The sequence below is a fragment of the Gastrolobium bilobum genome, unplaced genomic scaffold (genome assembly GCF_033153095.1).
Source record: "Gastrolobium bilobum isolate Gb01-03AN ecotype WA unplaced genomic scaffold, APGP_CSIRO_Gbil_v1 utg1099, whole genome shotgun sequence".
In the NCBI taxonomy this organism is placed as follows: domain Eukaryota; kingdom Viridiplantae; phylum Streptophyta; class Magnoliopsida; order Fabales; family Fabaceae; genus Gastrolobium; species Gastrolobium bilobum.
Window position 1 is genome coordinate 215109 of NW_026897765.1, and position 10412 is coordinate 225520.

Below are 10412 nucleotides of genomic sequence, written 5' to 3' on the forward strand. Positions count from 1 at the left end.
TTAGTGATAAATAAAATATTACCTAATAGTAAAAAAAAAAAAAAAAACTAACCCGCGAGCCAACCCGCCCCTACCCAACGCCAACCCGTTTTGACCAACAACTAAGCGGAGCAGGTTGAGGCGGGTTGATGGGTTGAAATGTATAACTCAACTCGTTCCCTTTCGACGCCATCGAGTTCAACTCATATTGTCACCTCTATCAGTAAGGGGGAAAATGCTAAAATCAATGCTGATGAAGGTGAGGTTACACCTAACTAGTCTAAGCAAATATAAAGTTAATGATTTTTTTTTTTACAGTTTAGAAAATCAAGTTGAACAAGTATATAGTAAATTTTGTAAGGGGAATTCTTTTCTCAAAGAGAAAATTTGACTGCTGACACACAGATCAAATTATGTGCCAAGTTTTTTTTTTGAAATTGCTGGCTCACTTTTTTGTCTCAATGAAATATAATTATTGTCTTATAATTCTCATATTGCAAACATTTAAATGCAATTAGAATGAAAACTTATCATCATAAGCACAGGTTATTGAGTTACATATGTGCCACACAGACTATCTCTAGACATTTTAACCCCCAGGTACTTTTGGGACTAAAACAAGAAGAAATAAAGAGGAGTAACAGTACCAACACCTACTGGTTCAAAGAAATAAAGGGATCAAATCCTGCCTCAAACAGTTTCTTGGAAAATCTTTGGGGGCTAGAGGATAAGCTAAAAATCTTCGGTTGGGGGATTAGTCTCGTCCTTTCTCCGGTTGCGAAGCTTAGTGCACCCACTGTTACAATGAGGGACTAGCCCAAACGGGCTGTACCCCGAGGGCATGGTGCCCGGAGAAGGTTGAACGAGGATACCTCCTGCAGTACCAAAAAAAAAAAAAAAAGTCTAAGGAGTTTATTTCCTTTAAGTGGAGTCTGGGAATTGAGAAAATAGTATTTGAGAGAGCCACTCTCTGTAATGAATCCGAGAATGTTCTAATCAAACTAGTCGAGTAATCGGTAATATATCGAAAGAAGAGGAGCAAGAGTTGACAAAGGTTAATCGACACATACATAATTTATAGCAAAAGGGCCTTTCCAATCTTCTTCCTTGAGATGAGTATGGTGGACTAGTGAAGATAGTTTTGAAGAACCCAAGAAGGTCTTTCTCTTACAATCCGGTGGCTGGCACATGCCATCACTTCTCCCATCTCTGCAGCATGTCTGAACATCATTGGCCGCAGAAACACACCCCACAAACCTACTAGGGCTATCACTATCTCTGCCACAAAACTCATGCCTGATCTCTATTATTATATGTGTGGCTTTTGTTGATCTTCCCTTGCTTTTTAGAAATCGCTTACCATCGGTCCTATCTATGCCTATGTAAGTGGCTTTAGGTAATTGAAGGAAACCTGGTCAGTTTTTATTCTAAATTTAGGACCCTTGTAGACTTAATTACTCTTTGTCATCTTAATTTCAAGTCTCCACAGAACACAACTAACAGTCTTTGATAAGTTTGATTATGAAAGGACGTTGAGTCGTTTGTCCCATTGTCAATCTCAAATCTGAAAATTTGGTTGATGGAATAGCTCTGTCACGGATATCCAATAATGCATTGGGAAACAATGCAAAAAAAGGAAAAAAAGAAAACTGAAGGTTTGAAAATGGATATGCGTGAAGTGGAAGCCTCAACCTTGGGTAAACCTAGGCCCAATTCCACTTTGTAATCAAGAGGGTTTGTTTTTTTTTTCTTTTTTGCCTTTGAATGGCCCAGCTTTGTACCTTGTCATCCAAGTTCACTTAAATATCAGCAATGTAAAATCCTTCGCATGTATAAGGTTGTTTTAGTTGTAAGCAGATTTGAATTTAGTAGTTAAAGGATTGCCATAATGTAAAAAGGGATCAGTGTTCTCATATTGTAACAGATTATCTCTTACACATATAAAAATATACGTGGGACCTATTTTTTTCTCTCTTCTCTTCACTTTGGTCCGACGTGATTTTATGTGTGTGTAAGAGATAATTTTATCTCATATAACATGAGAAACATTAATCCCATGTAAAATATTATTTTTTTGGTTTCTCAAGGTATTCTCCGACTGACAGCCTAAAACTAATCTTTTCGATGTGGGAGATTACATTAAGTGAGTAAATCTCTCCCAACAAAGCCTTTTCAATACACAGGGCTAGGGATCGAACCACTGTCAGTATGCTTAAAGAATTCAGTTATCTACCAACTGTGTTGGGCTTTGTTGCTAATCCCATGTAAAATATTTAAATTCACATAAAAGTAATTATGGAGAAGGATATTATTAGTAATTTAATTAAGGAACATAATCATTTTATGCCGGTATAAGTAATCCCCAATCTTATTTGTTGATCCTCCTTGCTTCTAACAGCTTACTTGATTAATAAATTAGAGTAGTTAACACTAATAAATCAATGAATTTATGAAGAATTAAAAATAATATTGAAATGATATTATGAATAAGAGTAAATACTCTTTTGGGTTCTCAACAAAAAAACATGAATCCATTTTAATCCCTTAGAAAAAAAAAAGTTGACTTGTGATTTCTTTGAAATTGTGGTCCCTCAAAAATTTAAAAAAGACACACATTAGTCTCTCAAAAAAGACTAATATAGATACTTTTTTAAGGGATTAAAATGAGTTTCGTGTTTATTGTTAAGGACTTAAAGAGATATTTACTCTATAAATAAATAAATAAAAACAAAAGTTTACTCCATCTAAAAAAACTATAAAGAAATTATTTTGTATTAAAATTATAAAATTTAGGAATTTTAGTAGTGGAAAAAAGTAATCTTTATTGTAAAACACACATATTTTACATGATGGATGAGTAACTTTATTAGGTGTTATAAGGTAGAATTAAATGTCTTGTGGTTACAACTTTTTTATATTTTTAAATAATAATGTATTAACTTACATATTATATACATATATAACGTTCTATTCTTGAATTCTCATATAAAAAAGTGTTTTTCTATGAAGATTTGAAGAAGAAAAGAAAAAGAATTCATGAAGAATTATATTTTGATAATCCTTATTGTCTTCATATCTCTAAATCTCTTTCATTTTCTCTTTATTTTCATTTATTTTGAGCCATTTGGTGTATTATTATATTTTCTCTTTTGATAAGCTGCATTTATATATAGCAATAAAATTTAACAATTTTTTAAAGCAAATCCTTACACACTTACCGAAATCGTTTAGGTAGATGATTTTGGAAAATATCTATGATACTACTTACTGGATCATTCACTCAGTGCATCTATCTAATAAAAAAATGAGGAATGCCTGTTATGTTTATACGGAAAGGAGAGAAAAATATTTTTTTTATCCAAGTTTCATTTGTTGAATGACAGATGTACCTGCTACAGATATACAAAAGATGATTTCGTGACTATGGATTTTTTGGGACGGAGTTTGGTGTATTTTTGGTTTAAACAGAGTCCATATGGACTAATCAAAACGTCCTTATTTGTGAAATTAAGCTCAAGCTGAAGTATGTGTTTAGTTTATGGACCAAATTTTAGGCCTCATATTTTATCCCAAATCCTTAAACTCCTGTCTAAATTTTGAGGACTTGTTGGGCCTTAATAATGCTCACACCTAACATACAATGAATGATCATGGTAATCCCTCCAATTTTTATATGAAAGAACAAGGCAAGCTAATTGACTCATATAATAAAATAAGGTTCAATCATAAACTAATCTTTCAAGCCAACGAGTCCATGTACACCAAAAAGCTCATGCAATGTTCTTTGTTTATAATCTTCTTTATCTTTTTCTTATCTCTTCCACAAAAATGACCTTCAAAATCTTCTGAACCCATTTTCCAATTTTACGCAGGCAGCAATCTAAAAAAAATGGGTGGATCGCAATCATTATGCTCTAGAAGATTCTTTACTTTTAAAATTTAAATTATCTCTTTGCGCGGAGTGTTAGTTCTATTAGGACTCAAACTTTGGTATTTTAGCCGTTGTATTTAAGGATAGTTTTAAAGACACTTGTGGAAGGGTACTTAATATTTTTTTTTATATTTTTAATTATTTTAAAAAAAACTAAATGCTTTTAGATTTTTCAACATTCTTTCTATTCAAAATAATTATCATTTTAAAAGTTTTAGTTTATTTCAAATTATTTGTTGTTTTGAAAATAAATATTTTTTTGCAACTTTGTTCTTATTTTATAGTATTTTCATTAAGTGAAAAACCATTAATTAAACGAAAGAATAATTAATTAAATGCAATTATATTCTCTAAAATTAAAGATATTTAATGATGTTCTTAATCCTCATATAAAACTTTAAATAACAATTATTTTAAAATAGAGGGAGTATATGATCAAGTATTGTATCTTTCAATTAGTTCTTATAATTTTTACTTTCTATTTAATCCAAGAGGGATCGTATTTAATATAGAATATGATGACTAGCAGTGTATATGGAAAAAATATTCAGATCATTATGCACAAGACAACAAGCTTCAAGTCAGATGAATGAGGTGGTGATCTGATGGTGTTTGGGTAGGACACAATTTCCTTCATTGGATAAAACTATTATCTATTTTTTGTATTTTGAATCAAGATTGCCATGGATCTTTGTCTCATACAATATGTGAGAACCATTTTGCGGGTATAGACATCTTCCTTAACAAGTAGTATTTTTTTCAGGGACTATCTAACAAAAGTTTTATTTTAGAAGCATTTACCAACATGAGTCAAACCCATAAAAGAGTAGTTGTACACGGATGACCATGTTTTGAGAAAATGATGATTTGGTTTTCAGTGCATCCACGCATTGCTTACACTTGCAGACATTTAGTTACACAGCTACAATTTTCTATAGTTTTCGAATCTGTGTCGCAGTTATTATGAGTTACGTTTATCAACGAGTTTATTTATTACGTCTTAAAATGGTGCCTACAATGAAAAGAAAGCATATAAATTATTTAATTTTTTCCACCAAAAAAGAGAGTAAAGTATATTAATGGTGACGATATTTATCGTTGATTAATGGTTACTTGATGAGCATGAGTACTAGGGGTGAAAGTAGGCTAGGTTGGGCCAAATTTTGTTTCGAAAAGTTCAAGCTAATTCCAAAAAAATTAAATTTGGCATGGCCCAAGCCTAGTAAGAGTCTAACTGTTAGCCTGACTTGACCCATTTATAAAAAATAAATGATCTGGCCTAGCCCATTAGACTGTTAATTTTTAACTTCCAAACATAACCATGAATCAACTTCACAAAATATTCAAATTCTCTTGCTAAATCAAAAATCACAATTTCAACATCCAAACAGAATCGTAAATCACAACAAAACTCATCACAATCTGCATTTAAGTCACTTTTAAAAGTAAAATGCTCAAATTAAATAACATATATTTCATCAGATCCAACAAACAAATCCATACTATGTAAATTAAAATCATGAATCCAACAAACACATCATGATGCTTGCAGTAAGTATAACCTCTCCCAAAAACTTTTTATATATTCATATACACAATCTAACATGTTGAGATGTTGGTTCCTCCTACATAAGAAATAAAATCAGATTTCTATTAAAATATAATAGAATATAATTAAGTTATAAACAATTGTGATTGATTAAATTTATATATTTTGTTTTTTCTTCAAAGCATATTTATTTTATTTTATTTTATTTAAAATAAAAAGTACAATATAGGCCGACTTGTAGGCTTATAGACCATGCCTTGTTAAAGTAGGCCGTTATTAAACAAGTTTTTTCAAAGTCCAAATCCGACCTATTTTATAAAATATACTAGGTCAGATCTGACCTGACGTAGGTCGAGCCATAAACCCCTGTAAGTCGGCCCGGCCCAGCCCAGTTTCACCCCTAATAACTACCATTGCTTCTTGCTTAAATATAGCTCAATTCTTATAGAATGTTTCTAAGCATGATTTCATTAAATGTATGCATTCAATTCACAAGAATATTAATGTGCACGTCAAATAGTATATTTGTAAGACTAAGATCCCTAAAAACAAGTTCATAGAGTTGTTAATGTTGGCTTAAAATGCGCTTATTTAGCCACCTGTATATGGTACAGTGTAACAACCAATCGGTGAACGCGGAAATTAAGAAACAGAATTTAAATCAATCTCAAAAAAAAAGAACACCAAAGTGTTTTTAATTGATCTTTCAACAAAAATAAAAATAAAAATAAATTCTTCTTCTTGAAGCTTCATATCATATCTCGTATATGAACAAAACACTCATTCTTTTCTTTTGTCAGCATTAACAATCTGAAAATGGAAGGTACACTTTGTTTACTAATAATAGTAATATATATAGGTATGTATATATACAATATAGAATGACGCACCGCTTCATCACATCTTCATGTTTTATAGGAAAGAGTAGCATTTGAGGAGTTCATATATAGTTGAAATCGCAAACAAACACGCAGTGAGATTATTAGTTCATTGGTGTTTCCTGTGTCATTTTAGGCATAAGGAACACAGATTTACAAGGCTGCATACAAAGATCAAGAGGGTTTCAAAAGCTGTGTCTCTGAAAGTTGCAGGTAGATATGGATCAAGAGATGGCAGACATAGAGTCTCAAACTATTTACAAAGGGTCTCAAACAGTGCATGAGGATGAACCTGACATCTTCCACAAGGGAAAACGTCCCGTAATCCTCAAGGTATGCATGCATTGCAAAATGACCCTCTATTTATTTTCTTCATAATAAAATTCTAGATAGGTATATATACCTCACAATAAGTAGCTAAGTTTCTGATAGATGTTTCTTTTTGTTTTTTATTTTTTGTTGGTAAACTGATAGATGTTTCTTTATTGTTGATGAAAATGAATCATCCTGTTTAATATTCTCCGTATGTATTCAAAATCCTGTTTTCACTCTTATGACATGGATATAATTTTATCTTCAATTTTCCTCTCTTTTTTTAGTTGTGGAAAAATAAGTCAAAATTATTGTTCCAAATATTGTTTTTTTTTATTCTTGTAGCTTTTATTGTCAGCATGCTAATATGGATCAATGCTGATTTTTTATTTCTTTCTTTTTTCAATTAATCACTTTTTAGTTTGATGAAGTTGTCTATAAAATTAAGAGCAAGAAAGGTGGATTATTTGAGAAGAACACCAAGGCAGAAGAGAAAGTGATACTGAAGGGAGTGACAGGTATTGTTCAACCTGGTGAAATGCTGGCCATGCTAGGTCCATCTGGAAGTGGCAAAACAACTCTGCTAACAGCTTTGGGAGGAAGGCTTGGAGGGAGACTTTATGGAAGTATAACTTACAATGGAGAACCCTTCTCAAATGCAATGAAGAGGAACACTGGCTTTGTTACTCAAGATGATGTTCTTTACCCTCACTTGACTGTGACTGAAACCCTACTGTTCACTGCACTTCTTAGATTGCCCAAAAGTGTCACCAAAGAAGAGAAAGTTATGCATGCAAAAGCTGTGATAGATCAACTTGGTTTAACCAAGTGCAAGGATAGCATTGTTGGAAGCCCATATCTGAGGGGGGTTTCTGGGGGAGAGAGAAAAAGGGTTAGCATTGGACAAGAATTGCTCATAAACCCAAGTTTGTTGTTTCTAGATGAACCTACCTCTGGCCTAGACTCAACCACAGCACAAAGAATTGTCTCAACTTTGTGGGAGCTAGCATGTGGTGGGAGAACTATTGTGATGACAATACACCAACCTTCAAGTAGGCTATACTATATGTTTCATAAGGTGTTGCTGCTATCAGAAGGGAACCTGGTGTATTTTGGAAAGGGGTCTGAAGCCATTGAATATTTTTCTAATATTGGATATTCCCCAGCAATGGCCATGAATCCTTCAGACTTCCTTTTAGATCTTGCAAATGGTATGCTTCTTGTTCTATGTATTTTAACAAATATGACATGTCTAGTGATTGAAAGGTGTTTCATTGTAATTAAAAGGTCACCGGTTCAAATCCGGAAACAGTCATTTTGCAAGTATACAAGACTAAAACTGTGTATAAAGATTGTTCTCATCCCTACTCTTGCGAGTCGGGATTTAATAGGAGTGATTATGATATGTCCTGTGATATTTTATTAAACTTTGGTCTGCATTATAGCTATATATAGATCATATAAGTTTCGTTTTTATTATGAATTAAATATTGTGTCTTGCACCTATATACATTTGGAATCTATTATGTTGTGAAAGTATGAGCATTATTGTCATAGACATGTTTTGGCAGGGAAAAACTTTTGGATGTTCAAATGATTTTTATTTTTAAATGAAATTTTCTATGAGTTAACATCTTCTAACTTTCAACATTTATACAATTTGAAGGTAGAGAGATAAATTATCTGTTGATGTATATTAGATTATGTTGCTTGTACGGTAAAAGTCTTAGAGGAAAAATGAGTTACATGTTTATTTTAAAGATACACTTGATCTTGGATTATACTTTGTTAGATTGCTAAATGAGGTAAAAAAATGCAGGTATATACACTGATGAATTGAATGAGGACCAAACCATAGATAAACAGCAATTAGTTTCCGCGTATAAGAACCGCTTTAAAGCACAATTGAAGCCATTACTTCAAGAAATCGGTGACTCTGGCAAAAGTCAGGGTAGATTTCAAGACACGGGCTCTGAAAAATGGCCTACAAGTTGGTCGCAGCAATTCTTTGTACTGTTAAGAAGAGACGTCAAAGAGAGAAAGTATGAATCATTCTCTGGCGTGCGTATTTGTCAGGTCCTTGTGGTTGCACTTATTTCAGGACTACTATGGTATAAGTCCGATATTTCACACTTGCAGGATCAGGTAAAAATCTCAAAAAAACTGGTTTCCATGTCAGATTGACAAAATATTCTGCTTCTAAGATGCAAGCTTTAGCTTTGTTAGAGAAGTCTAATGTAAAATTATTAACGTAGATATCATTTAGAAACGTAATTTATTGGATTCAATCGGTTGCATTATATGGTATTAGAGTTTAATATTTAATTGTGAAATTCCTTAGCACAAGTAGGTGAATCTGTGCATAATCTATTATTTTAAGTTCAATTGTTTCTTGCTTGAGGGGATGTATTAGAGAATTATTTTCTGAATTTAAGCTTGTAAGTGATATCTATATTGATGGTTTTATATTCTTTATTAAATTCAGAATCATTTATTGCTCAAGAAAAAAAATGTATTACTAGTTATTCTGGAAGCATATAATGGTAAAAAAGATTTATTTTCTGAATTTGAAAGTATAATTGGTTTGTACTAATGTGGTTAGGCAAAGAACCAATAAACATCATTCAACTGTATTGTACTTGCAGATTGGGCTTCTATTCTTCATATCTGGCTTTTGGGGTTTTTTCCCTCTCTTTCAAGCAATTTTCACATTTCCACAAGAGCTAATGATGCTAGAGAAAGAAAGATCCTCAGGAACGTACAGGCTCTCCTCATACTTCATGTCAAGGATAGTAGCTGATCTTCCAATGGAACTTGTCCTTCCCACCATATTTCTTCTCATAACATATTGGATGGCAGGGCTGAAAGCTAATGTGGTCAACTTTTTGTACACACTACTCAGCCTCTTACTCAATGTGTTAGTGGCTCAAGGCTTAGGCCTTGCCATTGGTGCTGTTGTACTGGACCAAAAATCAGCAACCACACTTGCCTCAGTGATCATGCTATGTTTCTTGTTGGCTGGTGGGTTTTATGTTCAGCATGTTCCAAAATTTATAGCATGGGTGAAGTACATCTCCATTAGCTACTATACATACCAGCTCTTTATTGGGTCTCAATATCACACTGGTGAAACATACCCTTGTTCAAATAATGGCCAGTGTCCAATTGTTGAATTTCCTGCTATTAAGGAAATGGGGTTTCATTTCCACGGGCAAGCCTTGGCTGCATTAGCTCTAGTGATAATGCTAATAGGTTACAGACTTATAGCTTATTTTGCACTTATGAGGATTGGAGTGACAAAGAAATTGGCCTAGTGTACTTACTCTGATTCTCATCTAGTACTTAGCTCTTATTTTTCTTCAATTGAGAGTTTTCTTCATGTACCATCGTACATTGTATCCTTTATAGCTTTAACCGCAAGGAAACTTTGATGTGAAGGTACATAAAGCATTAATTGCTTCTAGAGTTCATTTTGTTGGTACTACAATTCATTTTGTTGCTGAACAATATGATACACCATGTGCTTGCTAATGATACTGCAGAGGATTTGACTGCAAGGGTTCTCAAGGAGGTAATGGCAGTTTATATCATCAATCAGCTCCCAAAAATGATACCATTTTTTTAGAAATTGAGCAACTTTAATCCAGAATGAAATTCAACTAGTATATTTGTCATAAGAAGCATTCATGAACCTTCAGAGATTATGTAAGCAAAAGGCTAGCAAGTAACCCACACAAGATTTGATGAACATATCATGATTTTT

At 32.9% G+C, this 10412-nt stretch overlaps 1 protein-coding gene across 1 annotated transcript; it reads left to right on the forward strand.

Annotated features, from left to right (window-relative positions):
* The first annotated feature begins 6556 nt into the window (after positions 1-6556).
* Positions 6557-9963, forward strand: LOC133310022 (ABC transporter G family member 9). Its single transcript, XM_061510909.1, has 4 exons — positions 6557-6670; positions 7071-7860; positions 8469-8794; positions 9295-9963. Exons 1-4 carry the CDS (start codon positions 6557-6559, stop codon positions 9961-9963), a joined length of 1899 nt encoding a protein of 632 aa, XP_061366893.1.
* The last annotated feature ends 449 nt before the right edge of the window (positions 9964-10412 follow it).

Excerpts from the sequence above, each read along its gene's own strand:
- LOC133310022 (XM_061510909.1), top strand. The coding sequence starts at position 6,557 with ATGGATCAAGAGATGGCAGACATAGAGTCTCAAACTATTTACAAAGGG. Across the intron at positions 7,861-8,468 it reads CCTTTTAGATCTTGCAAATG|GTATATACACTGATGAATTG; the intron begins GTATGCTTCTTG and ends AAAAAAATGCAG. Across the intron at positions 8,795-9,294 it reads TTTCACACTTGCAGGATCAG|ATTGGGCTTCTATTCTTCAT; the intron begins GTAAAAATCTCA and ends TTGTACTTGCAG.